Here is a 27,495-nt window from a genome sequence, read left to right as displayed (position 1 = left end):
ATTCCCATAGGGTATAATGGAGAATTGATCAATGGGTATCTGGGGCTTTGATGGGGGCTGTTTTTTTTGAGGTAGAGGACCAAATTTTCAGCATAGCATCCAGCACCTCTCCTCAACCACCTCCACCCAAGTTTCAAAAAGACTGGCCCAGGAGATCCAATTCTATGAGTCTCCAAAGAAGGTGCCCCTATCCATTATTTCTAAATGGTGGAAATGGAAAAGGAAAGGTCCCCTGTGCAAGCACCTGTTGTTTCCGACTCTGGGATGACGCTGCTTTCACAACGTTTTCACAGCAGACCTTTATACGGGGTGGTTTGCCATTGCCTTCCCCGGTCATTACAGGAGATGCATTTAATAGTCATGTGGTCCATTTGGAGTTCACTTGTGCTTGCCACACCCTTGCTCCTGGCTCCACTCCCAAAGTTCCCAGATATTTCTTGAGTCTGACCTGGCAACCCTATTTTCTAATGATGGTAAGTTTGTGAAAGCAGGATTCAGCTCACAATCACTCCTATCCAGCTTTACTTTGACAAACATAATGGTTTGTGTTGCTTTCTGTCTCTAACCTGGGAGAGGGCCACCAAGTGAACATGCTATCTACATCCATATATCACACAAAACCATAGTTAACACTAACTGCGGTTGGTTATTAACCATCTTCAAATCCCAAACTGACAGCTCCAAGCTAACTATAGTTAACAGAAAGGCTTGCACCAGACTACCAAATAAACTATAGTTGGTTTAATAAAATCAAGGTTTTATATACCAGCCCTCCCAAAAGTACAGAGAGGTCTTGGCCACTTCCAGCTGTTGAGGCTCCTATGTATGTGTAAAGGACCATCATGTCACAGTCAAGTTATGGAACCCTGTAGGGTTTTCAAGGCAAGAGACTAACAGTGGTGGTTTGCCATTGCCTTCCATTGCATAGTGACCTTGGACTTCCTTGGTGTCTCTAATCCAAATACTAACCAGGGCTGACCCTGCTTAGCTTCCAAGATCTGATGAGATCAAGCTAGTCCGGGCCATCTAGGCCAGGGTTTTGAGGCCCTTAGCCATAAAAAATTTACACCGGATGCAAACAAACCTTAAAACTAATGCCAGAGTATTAACAAGTGTCTCAATGCAAGCCTCTACTGAGCTTGAGGCCAAGCCAAATGGCTCTTCTCCCTAGTGATACTAGCCTCCAGGTGGAGCCTGGAGAAGCTCCCGCTTTTACAACTGATCTCCAACTGGAAGAGATCAGCTCCCCTGGGGAAAATGGCTGCTTCAAAGGGTGAACTCTAGGGCATTGTACCATGCTGAGGCCCCTCCCCTCTCCTCCCCAAACCCCACCGTCTCCTAGATCCACCCCAAAGTCTCCAGGTATTTTACAGCACAGACTTAGCAACCCTAATTTGGCCCTGTGTGCGATGTGTGAACCGAGCCACTGTGTGCAAGAGCTGCAAAGTCAGAAAGAAACTGCCTACAATTGTCTACCAGCATCTAGAGAATAATTTCATCCGCCAAGCAGTATACCCTGCGCAAAATCAATCAGACCCTTGAGCAAATGCCTACATTTGGAAGAATACAGTGAACAGAAGCAAATATATTTGGCTACCTGCTGCACAACATTAAGTGCCAAAGAGTGCAATGTGTCTGCAAATTTATTTGTAGTGCCTTGTCAGAAGCTGAATTTAAGGAGAATTAAGGTAATACCATGCCATATGCTGATACAGTTGAAACTGATTGATAGTTCAGAAATACTATTTTAAATCTCTTTTTATATCTCTTTGTAAAACACATACACACACACCCATATTGCTTTGTTTGTATGTTATGCAGTTAATTACATCTTTAAAAAACAGTTTGAAAAATGAAATAGAATGTATAATTACTCCATGTTTCTCTGGTAACTAAGTTTGTCTTTATGTGGGGTTCACTTGGCTAGCAAAATCTCCCCAAATGTTGAATGTTTTAAAAATCATCCAAATTATTGCAGCAACTAAGTATTTATAAAAGAAAAAAAAGTTTAGGCTTCTAAAAAAAAACTATTTGATAAACTGCTCTTTGTGTGAAGGTTTAAAAAAGAGATTGGTAGATACTGTCAGCATTATAATGGCTGCCGTCATTAGGTTCTTTTTCTTTTTTAACGTAGTTGGAGTTGCTGGTACTAATTAGAAAGCAAATCAATAGAATCAAGCAAATGTAAGGTTCACTTTAACTGCTGGTCTGATCACCTCAGCACACTGGGTTCACTGCTAAGGGCAGACCTCTCTTTGGTTCATAAGGTGTTGTCCTGGAAACCATTCGGATGCAGTCAATAATAGGGCAGACACTGAGACATAGAGTGCAGCCTGTACAACTGTCGGTAACAGTGGGCAGGTGGATTTCTGGATCAAATTGTATAGCCTGCAAGCAGAAATAAACAACACTGATGTCACTCACAGAAAAGGTCAAAAACAACCCCATTTTTAGCATCTGCATTTCCTGTAGTTGAGGTGCTCGGAGACATCTTTGTTTGGCACTGTGTTGCAGCTATAGCAACGGCCTTAACTGGTAAGATAATGCATTGTGAAAAATTAAAAATGCAGAATCAAATCATGCCCTAGTAAAAATGTGTCTCCCTTTTCGTACCTGCCCTGCACTTTTTAAAAACAGAGTCAGCCTTAGGACAAACTGTGCCTATGATGTTTATGTCCTATAAAGATATTTTTATTTTATGCGAAGTCCATCTTTCATAGCACAGTGATTTACTGACATTTAAGTACTCACGGTACAGAGTTATTTCCATAAGTGTCATCCTTTTTTTTTTTCTGTTTGGTACACAAAGCCATTTGAATACACTGGCAGGAGCTTGCCCTCATTATAAAAGTTACACAGCAACGAATCTGGGTTTGCTAGAGTATACATTCGACAGAGAGCTTCCAAAGATCCTTGCTCTCTGATGAGCATACTTGTATACTGCAAGCCTTTGAAAATGGCTTATGCAGCACAGGCACCCTTTCTAGTTTTACTTGTCTGCTTGAAAATCATTGGTAAGTTCCTTAAAAAAATCTAACATGAAAGGACATAAATTAGCCAACTGCAAAGAAGGACCTGGAGTTCTCCTCAAATTACAACTGATCTCCTGGCTACAGAGAAAGGTTCCCCTGGACCAGGGGGTGATTGGCCATTATGGTCATCAAGAAGAGTTACCCCCTGCCTAGGGTTGCCAAATCCAATTCAAGAAATATCTGGGGACTTTGGGGGTGGAGCCAGGAGACTTTGGGGGTGGAGCCAGGAGACATTGGGGGCGGAGCCAGGAACAAGGGTGTGACAAGCATAATTGAACTCCAAGGGAGTTCTGGTCATCACATTTAAAGGGACAGCATACCTTTTAAAATGTCATTTCGTTCAGGTTCTGCGGCTTAGTGATAAGGCGCCTGGTGTCCACCACAGTCTCAGCCATTGCCGATGCCCACCCGCCCCTGCCTCATCACCTTCAGCTGGAGAACTGTCGGAGAAGAGGCACCTGAGGGGTGCATGAAAGGGAAGAGGCGAAGACGGGGGGGGGGCGCTCGGGTGTCACAGCGACCCAACGCTCGCCACCTCTTACAAGTCCCGTGCCTCTTGCGCCAAAAGCCAACACGACACCCCCAAGACTCGCTCCAAGTCCGATGTATTTATCATATGGGGGATAGGAAGGCTTGAGGATCATCAGCGATGGAGACACTACTTGGGGGGGAATGACAGTGTTCTAAGGAAGACTTCTAAAGAGGAGGGGGGGAGTTCACCTTTGCACAGGCAGTCAGTGCGCATGACTAAAGCGGAAGCGATTGGAGGAACGTTGTTCCTTCTATGTCGCTTGAATGAATTGAGCGAGATCATCACTGTGCGGCGACTGTTTCAGGTCCCACCCCCCCAGGCTTTGTGCTGAAGGGTTCCTGCCGGCTGCAGGGAGAGAGCACAAAGCGGCATGGGACTTGTAGTTTTAGTGAAGGGGCAGGACATGCGTGCTTCCCTCCCTCCCTTCGGGGACAGCTGGCGCTCCACCAACAGGGCGCGGAAGAGCCCCTAGCCAGCTGGGCTGAGGCGGGACTCGCAGGAGGGGAAGCTGCATGGCCAAAGAAAAGGGCTCCGAGAAGGAGCGCCCAGCTCCAGCTCACCCCGCAGGCGTGCAGCCAACCCAGCCAGAGGCCCACTCGCACTCGGCTCCTCTGGTCTCCGGCAGGTGGGAAGGGCCACCATTCCCCCCCCGCTTTCCAGATGTTTGGCAAGTGGGGGGAGAAGGCTCCAAATCGGAGGTCCCCCGCCCAGGCGGGGGATTTGGGAAGCCTACCCCTGCCATGGCACCTCTTTTAGGGACAGTACTGAGGTGTGCCCCTTTTCCAAGGTCATTTCCTTCTACCCCTATCCTGGAAGAAATGGAGGGTGGACTACGGAATCACATCTCACTGAGCTCCCTCCCTCCCCAGGCACTACTCATAAATCTCCAGGAATTTTCAAAATAAGAGTGGCAATCTAAGGCCCAGGCTGTGTGGTTAACCTGTGTTTGCAAGCCCAAAGGCTACAGTCCTCAAACTGTTACTCTGAAGGTCTGTCACTGGATAAACTGCCGTCTAAAGGATGCCACAGAGTTGCTCTGATTTTCCTGACAAATGGCGACTAGGTCTGACTTGATCCACACAACAAGGAGGAAAGCAGGGCATATAGCCACCCTGACTACAAAAGTATCTTTGAATTTCCTATACATGTACATCACAGCCACTGCTTCCAATCCAGTAGCTTTCATACCAGTTAGGGTTTTTGTAAAGGCTTCCCTCCAGGGTGGTACCCAGATGTCCCAACTTCCTAATGTGCTTCCAGACAATGCCAACAGTGCCCAGTCCTTTGGGAGGTTCATTGCTTACACTGTTTGGAAACATGCCAGGAAGGGGAACCATGGCAGTACAGGAATCATCTTTATAATCAAGATAGGTAGCCACATTAGTCTGTCTATAGTAGTAAATAAAAGAGTACTTTTTTCCTACTGCTCAGGGGCCATTTTGTAGAAAAAGAGGGGCCAGAGCTCATTAGCACAACTCATTTGCATATTCCACACACCCCTGGCATCAGCAGAAGGTGAACTAAATTATAGCAGCTCAGCATCTACCTTAAAATGCTTCTTGAATTATAATTGTCATAATAAAACCTTACTCCCATCATACTTTATAAATTACTTTCTCCTCCTATGTGGTCACAGTGGCATGATGAAGATTTCCATCTGTCTGCTTGATATGTTTTGGTTATTTCCCCATTTTTTGTGGGAAAAAATATTAGAAAGTTTGTCAAATCTTAGAATTCAGCAAAATTCTCAAAGGGGTGTTGTCCAATGGAGCCCAGAAGCAAGTATTTGGGGTGGGGAGTGGGGTAAGGAAGAAAAATAACCATTTAGAGGTTCTGGAGCTCCGCTCCTGAGAGCTTGTGCTCTAAGTGATGCTGCTACTGCGAAATCTTTATAATGTTCACCAGCCAGCTTGGAAGCAACTTCACAGAATGAGATCCTTGGACAAGCTTCCACAAGTAGTTTCGTGGATAAAGGGACTTTTAAATGGAAAATTGTAGAACAACCTTTACTATATGCAATCTGGTTTGGACTAACCTATCTTCCCTTATTTTGACTTCTTGTAAGGCATTTTTGGTAGCTGTTATAACCACATTCTTTGTTTCATTTAACAGAACTAACCTGTACTAAGAATAGTAGGGTTTTTAAAAAAAAAAAAAAATCACCACATTATTGCTCTAGAAACCAAACTGAATTATTTTAGCACTGTCATTGTAACATATTATAGCATATTTTTATAAGTCTATGATGCTCCTTGATAATAAGAATCTGTAAAACAAACTCAGCGCTGGTGGCTCTTATCTTCTCTTTCCACTGTTTTCTGCTGTGTGAAACTTGTTTTAAACTTCCTGTTTACTTGCATTAATCCTTTTCTTGGGAAATAGCTCTGTGGACTCCAACAGGCTGTTCAGCTCCAGGCCTTGATTTGCAGTAACCTCTGATATCTAAAAATGAACTTTACAAACAGCTTGCTTGTTGCTTGCAGGCACTGAGGATAGCATGTGCACTGCCAGCTAACCTTACAACAACATACAAATCAAATCTGACCAAGACAGCAAAGGGAAAAGTGATACACTGGCAAGACTTCAGGTTGCTGCCAGTTTGAAATGCTGACTGAGAGAGGATGAAAACTTGAAAGGGTTTACCAAGGAAAATTATATATATTCAGGTTTCTAAGCCAAAGGTCATTGCCAAGAGGAAGCTTGGCAATAGGGATGGACGCAAATCTAAAAAAAAATCCAGTTTGGTTCAGGGTGGCTCCCAAACTGAACCCTGAACAAAACTGAGCCAAAAGGCCCCAAACAGTGAGTTTGGTTCCTTCTTTCTCCTGGCCTTGGTGAGCCATAGCTCGAAGAAAGGGGAGGGGAATCACCTGGGAATGTTTATATAGCTAGCAGCCATTAAACTTATTAAAATGACTGGTTTAATGGCTTGCAGCCATTTAAACCTAACAGCTGACTGGTGGACTCCCACTGCAATTAGGTTCAAATGGCTGGCAGCCATTTCACCAGTCAGTTTGGCTTCCCTTTGCTTCAAAGTGAAGCTGTTAGACTGAAATGGCTGGTAGCCATTTAAACCTAACAGGTCAGCTGTAGACCTGCACTGCTCAGGAAAGCTGAACTGAACTGGATAAAAGCTCAGAGAAGGAGCCTTCAGGCTCTGAACTGGCCAAAGTCCACACCAAATTTTGGCTTGTGAGTCGGTTTGTATCCATCCCTACTTGGCAATATCTTGTACCAGCTTAAGAGTACTCTACTTTTGTGTACTGTAGCTGCCCTGAGCTTGCCTAGGTGGGGAGGGCAGGATACAAATCTAATAAAAATAAAATAAAATAAATGTAGTCAGATAATGAAAGCTTAATTTAAGTCAAGGGAAGACATGATTGTGCTCATGGGCTGCCATAGGGAAGAGAGAAAGTCTCGACCAAATGGGCTTGAGTTTAGGGAGAGCAGATTTCCACTGAACTTGAGGATAATTTTGCGCAAGAGACACTTGACAGTGAAACCAGTTATGTAGGGGTTGGATTGGCTCCCCTTCACTGGAAGTCCTCTTCCAGAGACTGGATAGCGATCTGTCAGGAATGCTGTAGCTAGATTTCCTGCATTGAGCAGGGGACTGGGTGGCCTATAAAGCTACTTTCAATTATATGATGGTTTTTGAATGCATCAGCCTATATCAGCTTATTCCAACATGCAATGTTGGGAAGAACATCCCAGCCCAGCAATAGATTCTGTGCAGAATTCTTGTTGGTGGGTAGCAGAAGCACTGCAAGCAATCCAAGTAAGAACCCTGCTTTACTGACAACCGCTGTGAATGGATCAGACACAATTCATGCAGTCTATACCTGGGAGTATGCCACTGTTAATTTCCAGTATCTTGTAAATATCCCTTTCCCACATTCCCTTCAAGCAGACAGTGGATTCCTCCTGCCTCAGCAGCAAAAAGATAACTCACAGTTGCTTTTGTTGCTAATTACAGCTGTGCTCTTACCTGGTAGCCGGAATCATTGCAGGTCATGTAGCATTTGCCACAGTTGATACACATTTCCTCATCAATCAGAGCCACAACTTGCTCAGTATTACTGAGCTCTCCATATGTTCCAATATACCGCAGTGCTTTTCCAATTACATCCTAGGAGGAGAGGCGAGAAGGGAGAGAAAAAGCATTATTGAAACACTTTGGAGATACCCAAGGTTGTTTTACAGCCAAAGAGCACTCGACAGCATGTTTCTGTGGGATGTTGTTTTGCAGGCACCACAGCAATGCTGGGGATGATGGGGTGAGTGAAAAACACTTCAGGCATGCTACTTTGAAAAATGTGGGTAACAGGTATTGATGTAAATGCAATCCAAGCACAAAACAGAGTGGGAAAATATGCCAGTCCTCAGAAGAACTCTACATTTTTTATTTCAGTTTTTTTTCTGGTGGGGTGGTCTAGGGGAATCAAATGCAGCATTTAATTAATTATTCGTAGAGACCAATGTTTTAGCACAACAGGAAGCAAAAAAGGGCCACAAAAAGGGAAGTGACACGATACACACAGTCTGCCTTGTCCATGGTCAGTTTTCATTAGCGTAGTTCTGAGAACTCATCATAAGAGCAGGCAACAGGCCCAACAACAGGGAACAAAGGGCATCAAAGCTGGAATGGACATGCAAATAGATTGATAACTACACAATATCACCCTCATAGTATGTTTTCAATTGATCAATCCAGTATTTTTCAAGACGCTATTCCAGACTTTATCCCTGTAAAAAGATAGGTAGCTGGGATAGCACCACAATACTAGCCATTGAAAGAGCAATAAAATGTCTGAAAAGAATGTCAGGAGCCTTGCTGGGTCCACCTAGTCCAGTATCCTGCCTCATGCAGTAGCCAACTGATTATTCCGGTGGGCTAACAACAGGGTATAGAAGGCTTTCCCCTAACATTGGGTTCCAACACTGGTATGCATATGCCTCTGAATATGAGGTCTCTCTTTTGTCACAATGGCTACTAGCCACTGATAAATCGATTCTCTGTGGTGGATCTAATCCCCATTTAAAGCCATCAGTGCTTGTGGCCATCACCAAAAGTCATTGTCCACTTAGGTGGTGATGGGGGAAATCATACTTTTGGAGTTGGCTGTCATGAATATAGTGATGACACCCAGCTCTGTATTTCTTTATCCAGATCATCTGATGATGCTATATAAATACTGAACCAGGGGCTTTACTGTCATGATTAAATGGCTAAGGGTGAACAAGCTGAAACAGAATCCTGACAATACATAGGTAGTGCTGGTTGGGAAGGCTGAGGTCTTGAAAGACACTGTGCTTCCCAGCTGACACCTGCTGACTCAGTTAAGAGCCTAGGGTTATACTTAACAGAGATTTATTGCTAGTGAAGTTAATGAAGCTGCAAAAAAATACATTTTTACAGCTTCACTTAAGACTTCTACCTTCCGTTGGCTGATCTGGTCTCATGAATCCATGCTATGGCTTCTTCAATGTTAGACTATTGCAGGGGATCTCATCATGGTGTCAGTAGGTATATTATCACTTGCTGACATTTTTCTTGGTACCCATCAATTGTTTTTAGAAAGTAGGTTTGGCCAGGGTCACAGGAGATTTGATTGGGTGTGCAGATTTTAAAAAATGGCTTCAGCAGCAGTTGCCTCAACAGCACAAAGATTTTCACTGTATAACTGAAGGTAAGCTGTGTGTAAGGAAGAGAAGATTTTAAAACAGTATGTTCACATTTTTTAAAAAGCATCCTGTATAACCTTACTCCCTGACATTTTTGTGTTTTGGTCTGCTTCCTATGACAGCCATTTTGTGGTTGGCTCAACCTGCTTTGAAAGCCATTTTGTGGTTGTGTTTGCCTTGTGTCAAAATTTCAAGTGTCCACAGGCTCAAAAAGATTGGGGACTTCTGGACTATTGTAATGTACTGTACATGAGTCTACCATTAACTCAGAAACTACTCCTAGTACAAAACTTTGCATTTCCATTATTATCAGGTGCCAGATGAAACATGTATGATGTACCCATTCTGCAGACACTCCACTGGTTATTGATCATTTGCCATATTCAATTGAAGGTGCTAATCACCTACAAACCTTCAATGCCCCTGGATTCATATAAGTGCAAGAGGACCTCTCCTGCTCTGCTCTGCTGTGACAGCTTTTGATCAGCTGAGCAAAGCCTTCTGAAGGCCCCATCCTAGCATAGGTAAGACTAGCAACATTCTCTGTGGTGATGCCCACAGAGTGTGGTAGTTCCGTTCTAGTGGATGAATGAATGAATAATACTTAGCTATAGGCCATTACAAACTAAGGATAAAATTAATATAACATAATTGTTCTGTTCTAGTGTTTGCCACCTTAAGGACCCCATTTGAGTGGGAAGGCAACATAGAAAAGTTATAAATGAATAAACAGAAAATGTCACCTTGTGAACCATTACACCATAGCCTTACTCCTTCTAGACCAATACAGCCCTGACCAGATGATGCCCCAGAGGTGCTGGACAGGACATTGAAAGCTGTGGCTGGTTGGTTACAGCAGAGCCACTTGAAATTAATTCCACCAGAGATGGAGGTCCTGCGTCTGAGTCATGGAGGGGTGGATTTAAGGATCCACCTCCCGGTCCTCGGTGGGATGCTGTTGATGCCATCACCAATGGTAAGGAGTCTGGGTGTGATCCTGGAATCCTCACTTTCTATGGAAGCCCAGGTTATGGCAGTTGCCAGATCAGCTTTTTACCAACTTTGGCTGGTCAGGCAACTGGATCCTTATCTCCCTCTTCACAACCTAGCCACAGTGATCCATGCAATGGACACTTCCACGATGGATTACTGTAACTCACTGTACGCTGGGCTGCCCTTGAGGTTGACTCAGAAACTCCAATTTGTTCAAAATGCAGTGGAACATGTCCTCAAGGGGATGCCTCTTAGAGCACATATTCAACCAGTGCTCTGCCAGTTGCATTGACTCCCAGTGGAGTATTGAATCTAGTTCAAGGTTTGGGTATTAACCTTTAAAGCCCAGAGCAGTCTGGGACCTACATATCAACAGGATTGCCTCTCTCATTATGTCCCTCAAAGAGAATTACTCTCATCTGAACAACAGCTGCTGGTGATTCCTGGTCCTAAGGACATCCATTTAGCATCAACCAGAGCCTGGCCTGGTGGAACATTCTCCTGAATGAAATTAGGGCCCTGTAAGATCTGCTTCAGTTTCACAGGGCCTGTAAAACAGAGGTGTTCCACCAGACCTTTGGTTGAGGTGACTGGTGTCACATCATTTTGATCTCCTCTGCCTCAACCTCCTCTGACTTATTATTATGAATGTACACCCACTGCCCTTTTTAATCTTGGATATTTCATGCCATCTTGGTATTTTGTTAATTTATCGTACTGCAGAATGTTTTACTATTTTATTCTATTTACTGTGTTTTAAATTTGTTGTGAGCCACTCTGAGCCCCATGTGCAAGAAAAGGTGGGATAAAAATCTAAACAGTAAATAAGTAAAAAAATAAGAATGCTCTCTAACAATTCCATTTTGCATATTTTGCCTTCACATCAACTGCCTGACAGCAGTCCCCCCACCCGCCCCATAAAAATGGATTAATGATGCATGCCAAAAATACACAGGATACAAATATTTTTGAACATGTGCACACCTTTGATATCCTGATACAGGTGTAAAGACAAAATGGCTACCATAGGAGGTGGGGTAAACCACAAAATGTCAGAGATTGAAGTCATGCCAATTCTTACAGTAACTCTTCAACATTTCAGGCAGAGCCTTGTCTTTTAATCTGCACAGCCAATCAGATCTCCAATGGCTAATCAGAAGTCCTGCTTGGGGAAAGTCCCACATGGCCTAGTCTGCTTTCTAAAGGTACTTGGCAAGTGCCAGGAAAGGTGTTGGATGGAGCTATGGTACCCACAGGTGCCACACTGTGGATTCCTGATGTTCACAGTGCTTTAGAGTCTTTCCTCAGCAAAACAAGATAGGTCCCTGCCCCAAACAGTTTACAATTTGACCTTTTGTGGTATGTGTGTGGGGGGGGGGAGAAAGGTACTTCAACATATGAACAAATATCTTGCTAGTACTAACAGTACATTAGCTATTCCATTGGAGATATTTTGCATCCTTTACAGAACATAATTCATGTTGGCAATTACTGCTTCTCACTTAACATATGGGAGGGGGGAACCTGATGCAGTTAAGAGTTTGAATGATATGAAGATGCTGGAAAGCACTGGATTGTAGGAAAATGCATGAAAGGTATTCAGTCTTTCATTCTGTGAATGTATCATGGCTTGTGCACCAAAAATTTTTAACCCACTGTCACTTTTGCATTACTATGTAGGAACTCTAAATGAAGCTTTTGAAACTGACATTTAACAAAAGAGCAAAGGTTGAGGATTCCAGGGAAAGTCACACTGAAAAGATAACATTGCAGAGACTTTAAAATTAAAGTTGGCAAAGAATAAATGAAGCTTGGAAGACACTTACATTTTATCCATGCTTCAAAATGCATGAATATCTTGAAATATTAGCTCGGCTTGAGGGCCATAGGAGGAGCAAAAGAGCCATTTTCGATTGAGGGTAAGGACCATTATCTTTAGAGATATCTAGATTTCCCTCCAATCTTGTCCTATATTGATCCACAAGGACTTCCTGCTTTGCAGTCACTTATTCTACTTCCTTAAGAAAGAGAGTATTTAAACGGAATGCTGGTATGGAAGGTACACAGTTTGCAGCAATGCTTTGTTCCAGCAACTTGTTTCTACTTCTTACTGCATAGTGTGCAGTATCCGGTTCTTTTATGGATGTCCTGATGGATATTGACAGGATTTTAGGAGTTGTCAAGGCCACCACTTATATTTTGGACTCTTGTTCACCCTGGCTAATAAAAGCTTGCCAGGATAGGGCGAGGAAGCCTCTAATGAAAATTATTTACAGTTCACAGTATGATGGTATTTCCCCAAAGGTGTTTTGAGTGAGGCAGTAGGGAATCCTCTATTAAAGATGCCTTCAGATCAAAAGGCTCTAGCTAATTCTGGGCTGTAACCTCCCTTTTTGGGATAAAATTGTAAAGAAAATAGTTGCAGAGCAACTTCTGGACTCACTGGATGGCTCATCTGCCCCATACTTCAGACCTGGCTTTGGAATGGAAATGGCTTCTCTGGTGGATGATCTGTTTACAAGATCTTGCTATTGTTAATATTGAGACCAAATATCTCCTAAAACCCTGTCAATATCCATCAGAGTGTGTGTGTTTATGTATAAAATCAGCAAAACAGCGTATGTTAAAATTCACCATTCTTTGTAACCAGGTGAATATATCCATCCCCTCAGGCACAATTTGGTCTCAATATTAACAATAGCAAGATCTTATATATCCCCAAAATGAATTCTTTGTACTCATTTTGGAGATGTTTGGGAAATATCAGGATATTTTGAGGGTGGAGCATGAAGAGGGTGAGGTTTGGGTAGGGGAGGGGAGGGACTTCAAAAGGGTATAATGCCATAGAGTTGACCTTCAAAAGTGGACATTTTCTCCAGGTAAGCTGCTCTTTGTCACCTGCAAATCTGTCATAATCCCAAGAGATCTCCAGCGCCACTAGGAGGTTGGCAACCCTAGCTCCCATGCATTGGTAAAACATCATACAAAAACTATCTTGATGTAAGTGTATGTATAATTATGTCAGTGTTGTTCTTTTGCTGTTTCATCATTAGAAAAGTGCAGATTCCTCAACATTTCCCCAAATTTGATTTGTTTCCTGCTAACTCCTGGGCCTTTGTTTAGAGAACCTTGTGTCAAATTTTGCAGAGGTCTGAGAAATAGAACCTATGAAGGCGACAGAGGGAGAGAGAAGGAGGGGGGAGAGAGAGTGAAAGAGAGAGAGAGCACATTTTCCTCTGTTTTTCTAAAAGTCCTATGGACTGTGGTCAGATGTGCTTTAAACATTCAACATACCCATGGATGCATGTTAGATTTGAAGTGCATGTCCAGACAGCAACATCTGGGAATAGTTGGTGAGTTGTGGGAAACCCATCCTGCCCCAACTCAGTTCCAGACTTACTTGACAGTACAAAAAGTCTGGTCCTAAACTCTTGAGGACAGGCCACAAATGAATTTTCCAGAGTCATCAAGCCGTCGCAACTTGCATCCCCATCAATCCTGGATCAGTACAATTTTGTTTTTAATCTTAATGATACGCACTTAACTGCATCATTGGCGAAAGGCAGCAGGAGTCCATGGTTGCCTCATATGCAGCAAGAGATGCATTCTAAGTAACCACAAATGTTTTTTTTCAAGGCTTTTTTTTAATGTTGTAAGAAACACAATCACTGAGTTTTTTTAGGTTGAGATTTGTGAGTAACACAATCTCCATCTTTGGAGGTTTTTCAACAGAGACTGGATGGCCATTTGACAGCAATGCAGATCTTGTGAATCTAGGGGGAGGTATTTGTGAATTTCCTGCATTGTGCAGGGGGTTGGACTAGATGACCCTGGAGGTCCCTTACAACTCTTTGATTCTATGATTGTTTAGTCCACTCTCCTAGAAGTGCATGTACACAAAACCAACATTGTTCATGTGCCAAAACTTTTTTAAAAGAGAATGCCCCAGGCTGGCCATCTGATCAGTCAATAACGGGACAGGCATGCAGCAAGGTAGATTACAGTCAGGATGTCTGATCGGGCAACTGCATTTCAAATAAGGACAGACAAAAATAGGTGCACATCGCTGACAGGTTAAACAGTGTGTCTGACTGCAACCATGGGGACACACTTCCCTGATTCCAGGTCCTAGGGAAAAACACACTTGTGTTGCAACATGGAAACAGAAATATAATAGAAAAGCCCTTCAAAACTATCCCTTTGTGTGCCATTTATTAAAAGGCTTTTCTATCTTTTTTTAAATTCTGCCCTTCACCCAAGGATTGTCTCCTCCATTTAAAGACGGGCTGTAAGAGTGACTGGCTCATGCTGTCACACTTAGCAGAGCTAAACCTCTCATCAGTCCTTGTTTGATCACCACTTCACCACTATACCATATATATATATATATATGTGTGTGTGTGTGTGTGTGTGTATCTTCAAAATAAGTTCTTTGTACTCATTTTGGAGATGCTTGTATTACTTTTGTTACTATGGTGCCAAAAGAATACACACATATACATATATACACAAATGTGTGCACATGTGCATACACACACATACAACACGGTGTGTGTGCATGTATGTGTACATGCTTGTTGGCACACAAAAATAGTAGTTGAAGAGGTTTCTTTTATTCATTTCTATACTGTAAAATGTGGGCATGCTTTATCAAAATCTCAGCATATCGGAAGTGCATACCCATCAGTATTTTCTTCTTTCTCAAACAAATTCCTGATGATCACTATTTATGGACATGAGAGAAGAAAACTGAGAAATCTAACCTCCCATAGATTGTTTACTGATACTTCCACAGATCAGATTTCAAACTGAAGAGCAGTTTGATGGGGGAATCAAGAATGATTTGTAAATCCAGCCTAACATAATTCCACACTCATTTCTACTTGAACAAGCAAATTGGTAATGTAGAATGGGGGAACAGTACAAAATCGGTGAATGGAATGGAAAATGTCATCAAACTGTGCATGCTCAGTGACCCATATAGCATGCAGAAATTAAAAATTCTTAGACATTAGCCTTTGCAAACAAGATAACTCTAAAATCTGGGGGGAAATTTGGATGAGAATTTCAGAAGAATTTCTACTTAACACAAACAATAACAACTGATTATCTTGGATGAGAATGTCAGAAGAAGCTCTGCTTAACACAAACAGTAACAATGATGACTATGGCTACTAATCCAGATAGTCCTTACAGATACACTTGAACGCTTGCAGGGCCCCCAGTGGAACTTCCACGTTTTTTTCTTGGAACAGCAGCATGTGCATGAGTTGCAGACAAGATGCTCTCCAGCTTCCCCACATACGAACTGAAAATTTTTACCCTTCTGATTATTCCACAAAGAAAACTATTTGTTGGTCAAGAAAGATATTTCAGTAGATCGATGAGCTCACTGTATTGGTATGTGCTTTCTAAATCTCTTCCAGCTTTTAGACATCTGGCAAAAAAAGTTAGGCATGCTTAAATCCCATGGAAATCAATAGCCCATAATGTCTGCTTAAATCCCTGTTGATTTCATTAGGGCTTAAGTGCACTTAAGGTCTTCTCTGGGGTATGGCCATGCCTTACCATCATTTACAGTTGTGATTGGTTGCATTTTGGAACTTAAAGAAAAAATGGTTGGCAAAAGAAAGGTACAGCTGGCTTTAAAGCAATTTGGGATTATCCTGGTATGACTCCCTTCTGAGTCATCCCCGTATACTCTTTTTATAGCAATTTGTTACAGAGAGACTGGCACAGAGGTATTCTGTTCCCAATCACTGATTATGTTTCACTTTGCCTAAGAGTGGGGGGTGGGATGGGTTTTGTGCTCACTGCTGTGTATTAATATTCTTTAATGAATATTCTTTAATGAAATCTCAGATCACTTTTTTATAGAAGTGTGCTTCATTAAGTTTCAGATGGTTTCCATTGCCATCTACTAGCATTGTTTTGTGAAATTAAGAATTGAAACTTTATTTTTATGGAGGGTAACATGAAAATGTGTTACGAAGTTGTAATAAAAACAGGACGCAGGAGGCTTTGCAGGTGCCATGCTTTACAGCATTTCTGGCCACCCTGCAGGGCTTCTCTCCTGATTAGCATGGAAACTCTTGTAACAAAACAGAAGAATTTGCCACCCCCTCCATGTAAAAGTGGAAGTTGGCTCCAAATGAGAAATATTGAAAGGCAGCATTATAGAGTTTCATATTTGCTTTCATCTTAGTGTCCCCCAGATTACGTTTGTTCAATTTACAGGCCTAATGATGTTTTTGCTAACTGCCAGTTCTATAAGAGGGCAAGCCAGCTCTTCTGATAGTCAAGCTGTGTTCTTCCTGACTAGTGCATTATCTCCAGTAATGAGGAATTCGCTGGCCAAATTCTACCCCTTAATTAGACCCATCCTATCCTGTTGCTTCCTAGGTCTGCCCTTGGTGACACCTGTGTAGCTGATCCCTTGTCAGTGGGGCTGCCCAGGTGCGTGCATAGAACTGGAGCCAGCCGATGATTCTCTTTCTAATGATCTAACTCCACAATCACCTATTGTGAAAATAAGAGCAACAAAACCCAAGTTTTAATTTTACCTAGTTCTATAATCCCATAGAAAAAGAACTGGAAAACCTAGACTTATTCAACCCATTCTGGCCATTGCCCAAACTCTGTCTCTCATGCTCAGAAGACAAATGTGCATTCCAATAAACATGGGGCAGCCAAGTTTCAAAATAATACATTTCCTGCTTTGCTTTATGATAAAACAAAGGGCTGCCAACCTCCAGGAATTACAACTGATCTCTATTCTACAACGATCAGTTCCTCTGGACAAATGTCTGCTTTGGAGGGTGGACTGTATGCCATTATATGCCACTGAGGTCCCTCTCTTTCCCAAACCCTGCCCTCACCAGGCTCTACCACCAAATCTCCAGGAATTTCCTAACCCAGAGCTGGCAATCCTAATTCTGAAACAATAGCATGATGCATCTCCCTTTCTCTGGTCTGTATGATGGGCTGCTGCCAGTAAGGAAGTATAGGAAAGGAAAGGAAAGGAAAGAAATCAACAGTCCTGCTCTTTTTAGTGGCAGCCCTGACTTTATAATGTTTTGGTCCATTTTAAGTTTGTTCTTTCTCAAATGGTGATGGCAATGATCTTAGAAAGAGACTCTAGGCTGGCATCTCAAGCTGTAACAAGAAATGGTTTGTAGAGCCTTGGTACAAGGGTGAGTACAAGAACTCCCAGTGTCACTCATTTAAGATTATAGGCTTGTAACGGATACTTGTGGCAGGGTCTGCCAAAGTAGGACTAGCCTCCCTGCCAGCAAAAGAAATGCAATGTACTGTAATCCAAGCTGTCCAGAGAAATGATCAAACCCATTGTTCTACAAAGAAGAATTGTTTATAAACAACCTCAGAGGGATTATGTGACAGCAAACACAATGGAAGCCTCAAAATTACCAGTAGTCTCTATATGACAAATATCCAAATTAATGTTTATAGTAATTTCAAAATATGAACTTTAAAATTAATAGCTAAATTCTATTTTCAAAAATTTACTGCTCTCCTTTCCTGTGATCCTGATCATTGATTTACCGGCGAGCATATTGTCTCTTGTATGGTGATATTGTAAAATACAGTGAACCCAGGAGACCAGGGCATAAATTAAGAGGAATCCTTTTATCCAAGGCTACAGCACAATACTTGTATTATGCCTCCCAGAAGACATACTCAAAAGGAGCACACATGTGCCTGAAAAGTTGTATTGTTCATTTTAAAATGAAAAGAGCTATTTTGGTGGATAGCACAATATCTGGGAAAATGAAAGATTTGCAGATTAGATGTGTCAAGCAGTTATTAATCAACAGCAATAGAGAAGTTGGGGAAGGCAAATTAGAAAAAAATGGGGGAGGAGATAAATGCTTTACTATAAGAAAGATGGATGAGAACAAAGTCACCAAAAAAGGAGAAAAGAGAACATATTTCTTCTGAGGAATAACATCATGCCCTGTGGAAAGGATAATTCCAGGCATCTATGAGAACAAGGACATAAACCAAATCTTCAGAGCTAGAAATTCTGATAAATTAGTCCTAATAAACTATTTTTACAATTTTATTGTAACATTTAGTTTGTTTTTGTTTTAAGCAAGACTACTGCTGGTAAAGAAATGTAGTGAGTTTACTGTACAATCAGAAATGGAGGGGAGCAGAAGAAATTTAATAAATCATTACAGTGATTTTCAAACTCTTTTCTGGAGTTCCCTATAAGTTTATTAAATGTTTCTTAGAGTGCAGATCAACAAGGGAGAAGTTGTTCTGTGATACCATTTTCCCATTAATACTGATATTCAAAGAAAATGGTTGGGTATTCTGTTTCTAAGAATGTAAGAAAAGCGCTCATGGACCAGACAAAGGTCTGTCGAGTCAGTATCTTATGTTCCACAGTGGCCCATTGGATGCTTCTGCAAAGCTCAGCAGCAGGATATTCAGACAACAAACAGCCTGTGGTATTCTGACCAGGAGGTTTCATTTAGATCATGACATTATTAATAGTCACTGTAGTCACAGACTTATTCTCCATTATTCTGTCTACCCCTCACCCCAAGCCTTCCAGGCCTGTAGCCATCTCTTTTGGCAATGAATTCCTTAAAGTAACATATTGTATGAAGAATAGCTCTTTCCCTTCTGAATCCACACTCAACAATTAATTGACCAAACCAAAGTTCTAGCTTTATGGGAAAAGGACAAAAAATATCACTCGCTTACTTTTGACAGCCAAAGTGATTTTTAGAAGAATTGAATTATAACCCCTGGTCATTTTGGGGACATTAAAATGGTGTTTTACATAGGGCAGGGAATTCCCCAGTTTGGAGCTCCTTCCACTGCTTCAGGGCTATTAGAAAGTGCTGGGGGAGGGAGTGGCTGCTGGGCACTCCATTATATTCTATGGAGACCAGTCTCCAAAGGGTTGTTGAGGAACTGTTTTTTGAAGTAGAGGCACCAAATTCTCAGCGTAACTTCTGGTGCCTCTCCTCAACCCCTCTCCCCAAATTTAAAAAAGAATGGACCAAGGGGTCCAGTCATATGAGCCCTCAAAGAAAATGCCCTCATTCGCCATTATTTTCCAATAGAAAGAAAGTATTTAAAAGGAATGCAGTCCCTTTAAATGCAGCAGCCAGAACTCCCTTTGGAGTTCAATTGCACTTCTTTCCTTCCCTTAAGACCAGCATACAGTTTACTCAGACATAGAATACAGCAGACAAGCGAATATTGAAAACCTTTCCTTAAAGGCAGAAAGTCTGAGAACTACAGAGCTATTCCAGCACAGTAAATGATTGGCTATAAAATAGCTGCTTCAAGGTTTGTTTCCTGACTCTAATAATGTTAAATGTAATCATTTCTAATACAGAAAAAAATGAACAAGGGGAGCCAATTCTATCTGGTTGCTTAAAGAGGAAACTTAAAGCTACAGGGTAGTTGCTAAAAAAACAGGTTGACTTTGTTTCAAAATAGCTAATGGACCTTTCAGCAAAGCAAAATAATACATACTGAGAGAAATAATTTGAACAATTCAGAAAAACAGAAATGTCCGATATTAACTTAAATTACATTGGAAAACAACAGGAACCACTAAAGAGAGCTAAAGGGATTTTGAAAAGTGTTATAAATAGACAGACAGACGGATGAATCGATATAGATACACACATGTATGCATGTATGTATGTATGTATGTATGTATGTATGTATGCATTTTCTATTTGGGGCATTAAAAGAGTGTTGACAACCATTTTATTTAAAATCTTTAAAAGGAGGGAAGTAAAAAACTAGAACTATAAAATATGAAACTTTCAGACTTTTATGCAAGCCACTGGAACTTACAAAAAAGTGCTACAAAGTCCTATAAATTAATACTCTACTGTTAGCAGACTGCAGGCATCTTCAACAGGAAAAAAGGGGAACTCACTTTTGTAGGTGATGAGCTGCTATAGATCTGCAGAAGGAGAAGAAGAAGATATTGGATTTATACTCTGCCCTTCACTTGGAGTCTCAGAGTGGCTTACAGTCTCCTTTCCCTTCATCTCCCCACAACAGACACTCTGTGAAATAGGTGGGGCTGAGAGAGCTCTTTCAAGATCAATTTTAGCTGAAATAACATGGATAAACAACAGGATTCTTTGTAGATAGCCAAAGATATTTTGGCTAATAACTAATATTCAACAGAAGAGAATATGTTGTCAAAGGCTTTCACGGCAGGAGTCCATTGGTTGTAGATTTTCCGGGCTGTGTGGCCGTGGTCTTGGCATTGTGACCCAGAGAGAACCCCAGTTTTCTGGGTTATACCACTGAGGATGCCAGTCACAGTTGCTGGCGAAACATCAGGTCTCATAATGCCAAGACCACAGCCATACAGCAAGGAAAATCTACAACAACCAAAAGAGAAAACCCAGGAAAAATGGTCACAACTTGTGCATTTTGTTCCACTATTTGGAAGGAAGAGAGGCTGAGCAAAGTAGAAGTTATTTTTCCTCCTTTCACTTTTCCCTTCTATAATCCTGCACTCTTCCTTTCTGAATCCAGCTGAAAAAAAGTAGCCTTCCTTCTGTGTATCACCTGCTGGTCAGAAATTTCAGTCAGGGCTAGAGTAGGGATGTCTACTTTCAGGTGGGGCTTGGAAATCTCCTGGAATTGTAACTGATCTTCAGATGACAGATATCCATTCCCCTGGAGAAAATGGTTGCTTTGAAGCCATTTGGAGGATGGACTCTCATACAGTTCTGCTGAGGAACCAAGTGTCTGATTCAGTATAAGGCAGATTCATGTGTTTATGTATTCATGTGTGCGTAAATCCAACTGATTGTAGACCTAAACTGAATCCACAACCAAATTTGCAGATGAACACAGATGCAATCTGCACTTCATTACTTTCAGTGAATGTCCCCTCATAGTCTAGAGGTTGGGAATAGAGTGGAATTCAGATAATATATGCATGAAAGCATGTGTTTTCAGAAGCCAGTGCCCCCCTTTCCTTTAAAATACAAAATAACTATCTCCCCAACAGTTTGAAAAATCCTTTGAGAAAAATAACTTAAAGCAGGGCCAGCACACCCACTAGGTGACCACAGACCATCACCTAGGGTGGTGGCCCCCAGGGGCGCCAAATAGGCATCCCCTGTGACTCATGGCACCCAACATGGCAGTCACCAGGGCAAGAGGAAGCACAATTCTGAACTAAACAGTGTGCTTTGGCGAGGAAGCTGGAGTCAAGTGGCGCTCCTGAGAGCTTTCTCCAGCCCCCCTCCCCCCCCCATCGGAGCCTGGCATGGTTTATCGAAGAAAAGGAAGGTGAGCACCCACTTGAAGACACTCAGTGCCACCAGGTGTGGCTGGGTGGGGGCCATGACGCTACTGTTGCCACTGCTGGAGCCATAGGCGGGAAGGTGATCCTGGAAGACAGAAGCCACAGCAGCCTGCTCCTCCCAGCCCTCTGGGCTCATCCTCCATCTGGCAGCGTCAGCCTGCCTGTCTCCACTGAAGTACTTTGGCCAGCTAGGCAGGTGAGAAGACTGCTTTAGGCACACCTCTCTCTCCTGGCCATGGCTGGTAGTAGCAGTGAGACCAGCGGGTGAGTGGGAAAGGAAGCAAAGGGAGCTTCTCTCTCCCCAAAAGTGGCACAGCAGCTTCAGGTACAGAGGAGAGCCCCAAAAGCTGTGGGGGAGGAAGGAGCTATGTGGACACATCACAGGTGCTCTCCCACTATGTGGAAAGAGCCCGGTATGCCCCATGAAGGTGCGTGCCTCCTGCTTTCCCTGAGCGCCCTTCACCTTGGCACGCCCAGGCTTGTGGGAGACCTCCTTGAAATATCAGGAGTCAGGAGGTGGAGGCAGGCTTTATTCAGCCATCTCTCTGAATATCTCGAGGCCCCCAGTAGGGTTCAATCACCAGAAGTTGCCATGACTTCCAGGTGTGCACGTTCAATAACACACACACAAAACACATACATACTTTTTTTTAAAAAAAAATCTTAGTTACAAATCTGTTAGTACTTGCATGTACGTCAGTGCCTAGGTTTGAGGGTTTTGTTTAGCAGGATATTAAAACATAAGCCACTAGAAGAATGAGGGGTGGTGGATGGAAGGTGGGCTATTTCTGTACCGCTGGATATTTTAACACAGATTTAGTCTGTGGGCACGTCTAGAGTGCATTGTGTAACACAAGGGCAGAGAAGAGCGGGATCCAGAATTGTAAAGGAAACAGTATAACGAACAAAGCTGGGTCAAAGCGTTTAACCACTGCAGAGCATAATCTTCTCAGAGAGGCCAGTAGAGGAGACATGCAACAAGGCAAAATAATCACATTGGTGGAATGGCAATATTATTAAACAGGGAAAACAGATAACACTAGCCCTGAAGGGGAAAAAATGAAGTTATGAGAGAAGCTCACAAAATATAGTGAGAGGAAAAAAAGAAAATAAATAAGGAGGTAATATGGGAAGACAGGGGAAATAGTATTCAGAGGGTATATACAAATAAATGGAGTTTAAATGGAGTTTAAGAAAATAGGGAACCATGAGGACACTCCAGATGTCATGAGGAAATCTGATATTAAGGTAATAATATGACACTTGGTGGCAAAATACACCCCAACAGAGAGTTTATTGCTGGATAAAATGTTTATAGTGAAGAAACTGGGGAGAGCAGAAAGTGCAGAAAATATACTTTCAGGCTGCGTATTCCTGCTACCTTAATGCCTTCTGATGTTGGGCAAATAAGGAGTCACTGATAACAAATCTTTAGCTGTTCTGGTGTACTAAATTCCCATGGCAAATGAGATGAAAGGAGGTAATCAAGGCAACCCAGGGCCAATACTCCATCTAACCTGTGGACTTTTTGTCAGCAAAAAGTCTACTTTGTGAGCTACTGGCATTAAAATTTTGAGCTACTTCATAAATTAGCTTGCTTTGGGGCCATTTTTCCTGGGCTAAGTCAAAAATATGTGAGCTGGAGGCTAAAAAACTGTGAAATAGCTCAAACTAACTCATCTTAGGGGAAACAATGCCCAGGGCCACTGGAAGGAACAAAAATTGAGGGGCTCAAGTCAGCTGGATTGCCCCAAATCCACTGTTATGTATTCACCAAATGTAATTTTTAAGAATAAAAAAAATCCTGATGCAGTTCAGACTGCAGGCACTAGGGGTACAGGAAAGGCAGAATAAAACAAAGTGCAGTATCTGTTTTGGCATTTCTCCAAAGTTTACTAGGAGGCCGGGTGATCAGATGCTAAACCCATCAGCCAACCCACCACTGGAGCAAGGCAAAACCAGCCAGGACAAGCTAGTAATAGCCAGGATGCATGCAGCCTCCTAACAAGGATATTATCTATGGTTGCCTTCATTCTTTAGTTTCACTCAGCACCTACACAGCCAGATCTTGCAAAGGGGCCATCCTGCTAGAGTGCGGTATCAAAATAAAACAAACAACCCCTCCAAGCCTTTCAGTATCTTTTACTGCATTTTGTTTAGCAGGATATTAAAACAAAAAACTTTTCCCCACACTTTCCTTCTCCTTTGTTTTGCTCTCTTTCTTTCATGACCTGCCATTTTCCCCTCCCCCAGGGTTGCCATCCACACGGTGGGAACTAGGGAACCCCTGCTTTTGCAGACATCCCACCTCCAACTGACCTTTTCAGGTTCACTTCCAATTGCAGGCCTACTTCAGGCCCAATTCCAGTTTCAGGCCTACATCTTGTTATGAGTGATGCTCTGGTTTTTGGGCAAAACTCTATAGTTGGAAGCTGAATAGAGTTTTGCCCCAAAACTAGAGTGTCACACCCTCAACTGGAAGTAGGTCTGAAAATGGCCAACATCACTTCTGGTCTTCTGGAAGGACATCAGGAGACCCCCCCCCCCCACTTGCCAGGCAAATCAACCTGGCAACACTCCCCCCCCCCCCTTATTTCAGTCTCAACTCCTCATGTTAGGTGACTTAGATAGTATTTAATAGTAGTATAACAGCAAACCTTTGCTAATATTATGAACAGTTCAGAGGGAGTTAATATTTCCCCATCATCTATCAAAATAGTAAAAGCAGGGTTTTTTCCTCCTTTTAATACAAGGTATATGTTTCAAATGTTATCTATATAAAGTACTAGTTTTATAAAATGTTGTGAATCTTTGTAAAATGGAAGACATCATAATGGAATCTACCAAACAGAGAGTATTTTGTTCCCTCTTTTATTCAATATGTTGTCTCTCTCTCTCTCTCTCTCTCTTTTTAAAGCATGCTTCTCCCTCCACCCTTTATATTCATAGCAAAAGAAAGTATTTAATAGTAGTATAGTGGTAAATCTCTGCCTTAGTGGTAAGAAATGATGAACAGAAGTTAGAACATTTATTTATTCACTGTATTTATATTAGGGTTGCCAAGTCCAATTCAAGAAATATCTGGGGACTTTGGGGGTGGAGCCAGGAGACATTGGGGGCGGAGCCAGGAACAAGGGTGTGACAAGCATAACTGAACTCCAAGGGAGTTCTGGCCATCACATTTAAAGGGACAGCACACTTTTTAAAATGTCTTCCTTCCATAGGAAATAATGAAGGATAGGGGCACTTTCTTTTGGGGCTCATAGCATTGGACCCCCTGGTCCAATCATTTTGAAACTTGGAGGGTACTTTGGGGAGAGGCACTAGATACTATATGGAAAATTTGGTGCCTCTACCTCAAAAAATAGCTCCCCCAGAGCCCCCGAAACCTTCAGATCAATTCCCCATTATACCCTATGAGGAAAAATCTCCACATAGGGAATAATGAAGACGTTTCCCTCTCCTCCACACACACAGCCCCTTCTCGCAAATCTGATGTAGGGGATTGGCCTCTCTACTCACCAGCCAGTTTCTTTACAGCAACACAAACACAGAAAGTTGAAGCCTTTCACCACCTCCGGAGGTGCAAAGGCTCATAGTCCTTCGGGGCGGGGCAGGAAGCAGCCTAGGAAAGCTCCAGCTGCTGCAATGGAGCTGGATGGGAAGGGGAGGGGCAAGGAGAAGCTGCTGCGATCCGAGGTGGGAAGGGAGGAGGAGAAGCATCGGGGATTGTTGTGAAGGGGAGAGGAGAAGCTGCTGGGATCTAGGCTGCATGGGAAGGGCCGCCATTCCCCCCGCTTTCTGGATTTTGGGTGAGCTGGGGGAGGAGGCTCCAAATCAGGGGTCCCCCGCCCAGGCGGGGATTTGGGAAGCCTAATTTATATCCCATCTTTCTTCCTAAGGGGGGTCCAAACTGGCATACATCTTCTCCATTTTATCCTCAAACAACCCTGTGAAGTAGGTTAGGTTGAGATTGTATGACCGGCTCAAGGTCACTCAGTAAGTTTCCATGGCAGAGTGGAAGTGTGAATCTGGGTTTCTGAGATTGTCGTTCAACAATTTAACTGCTACACAAGTTTAGCTTCCATTGCAAATAGCATGGGTGTGTCTGGAGATAACCTGGGCTGGAATGTTCAAATTCCTTTCATTTTTGGCCCTGGAACTCCCTTGATCATCCTGAAGCTGGTGGCCAGTTTTGAGATTTCTAGTTTTATTTTCTGATGGCCTACCACAAATGGACAGCCCAGGGCTTTTTTTGAGTAGGAACACACAGGAACGTAGTTCTGGCTGGCTTGGTGTCAGGAGGTGTGGCCTAATATACAAATGAGTTCTTGCTGGGCTTTTTCTACAAAAATGGCCTGTGTGAAACAATGGTGATGTCAGGGGTGTGTGGCCTAATATGCAAATGAGTTTCTGCTGGGTTTTTTCTACCAAAAAAGCCCTGGAACAGACAGATGGATATGCAGAGCCTTTTATTATTATAGAGCTGTGGTAAGAGCCAGCAAAGTTATTTGTTTTGTTATTATATTTGGTTTGGGTCAGGGTCATATGGGGGAAATTGAATCTTTGTTCGGGGGCCATGATGGCTCTCAGCAGCCCTGAGGCAGCCTTAGTGAATAGAATGGCAGAGTGTTGGCCACACAGGGTCACTACAGCTCTAAGCTCACTGTCACATAATCCTTGTCTAAAACCCTGTTCTGTGCATCCCTGATGGCCATGAAAGACAAAACTGTTTGTCATGGTGCCTTGTTCTCAGAATGTCTTCCTCCTGGTGCCAGGGGAAAGGCGTTCTGTTCTCTCAAGCATTTGCAAAAGGATTACTTCTTCCCTCTCTTTTGGGGGTTGGTGAATTCTGTTTTGTTGTATTGAAATTTGGCTGCTGTTTTGATTTTTATATATCAGGTATTTTGATGCTCTCCAGATCAAGGTGCAGCTGTTTACTTACTCCAGGGCTTAGGACAATGATTCAAGGTCCACCTTTTCAACATTTTTGGAAGCATTAAAAGTATGGCATCTTAGTCTTGTTTTTATTGTTTGTTTTTTTTTAAACCCTTTTATTCTTTGGTTTTGAATGGTTCATTATTTGGTTGAAATTTAAGAATTGGTTATAACCCACCATGAACTTCAGAAAGGCAGAGTAGATTAAAGGTATAGAGTTGGTCCTTGTACTAGGTTGCCAAAGCAATTTAAGTTTATTTCAATTTTTGGAAAGTCTTCTTTGGAATCATTGTCAATCAACAGTTGTTTTCATGATTTTCAGAGCTTGCTGGAATGATCACTTTCTCAAATAATGACTGGTTTCATCTGTTGCTTCAACTGAAGACAATATGGAATGGTTGCTCTCTAAATCAGAGATGTCAAACGTATGGCCCATGGGCCAGAACTGGCCATCTGAGGTCTTTAATCTGGCCTGCATGGAAGAGTGACCCCCATTATTCCCTTCCCTCAGTTAAGGATTTACTTCCAATTAGTGTTGGGATGGGCAGAAAGATTGGCAGCTCCATGTGACTGACTTTTTCTTGGTGGTTGTGATCAGCTACTTCTTCTTTTCCCATGCAAATCCCCTCCCCTCAGTACTTGGGTACACCTTCCCCTCACCTTGCTACTGTGGGTCTCTGTGTGTGTGAAACCAAGTTTGAGTTCAGTGGCACCTTAAGACCAATGAAGTTTTCTTTAAGATAGGAGCTGGGTCTGCTAAGATAGAAGCTGGATCTGCTTCCTCTTTCCCTCCCCCTCCTCGTGCATCTCTGTGTGTGCAAAGCCAAGTTTGAGTCCAGTGGCACTGTAAGACCGACAAAGTTTTCTTTAAGATAGGAGCTGGATCTGCTTCCTTTTCCCCCTTTTCCTACTCCACATGTCTTTCTGTGTGATCAAAGCCAAGTTTGAGTCCAGTGGCACCTTAAGACTGACAAAGTTTTCTTCAAGGT

General features: G+C 42.5%; 1 protein-coding gene across 4 annotated transcripts in view; it reads right to left on the bottom strand.

Moving 5' to 3' along the window:
- Positions 1-2,134: 2,134 nt before the first annotated feature.
- The window catches only part of DPYD (dihydropyrimidine dehydrogenase), an 833,908-nt gene continuing 808,547 nt past the window's right edge, over positions 2,135-27,495 (bottom strand). For all 4 annotated transcript variants that reach the window (XM_060232210.1, XM_060232211.1, XM_060232213.1 and 1 more), the window contains 2 exons: positions 7,553-7,693; positions 2,135-2,388 (listed from right to left, as the gene is read on the bottom strand). In XM_060232210.1, coding sequence (XP_060088193.1) covers positions 2,218-2,388; positions 7,553-7,693 — 312 coding nt within the window. In that variant the 3' untranslated portion in view covers positions 2,135-2,217. The remainder of the gene's footprint in view (positions 2,389-7,552; positions 7,694-27,495) is intronic.

The sequence above is a fragment of the Heteronotia binoei genome, chromosome 2, assembly GCF_032191835.1.
Source record: "Heteronotia binoei isolate CCM8104 ecotype False Entrance Well chromosome 2, APGP_CSIRO_Hbin_v1, whole genome shotgun sequence".
Lineage (NCBI taxonomy): Eukaryota > Metazoa > Chordata > Lepidosauria > Squamata > Gekkonidae > Heteronotia > Heteronotia binoei.
This window is presented reverse-complemented; position numbering and strand designations above follow the sequence as displayed.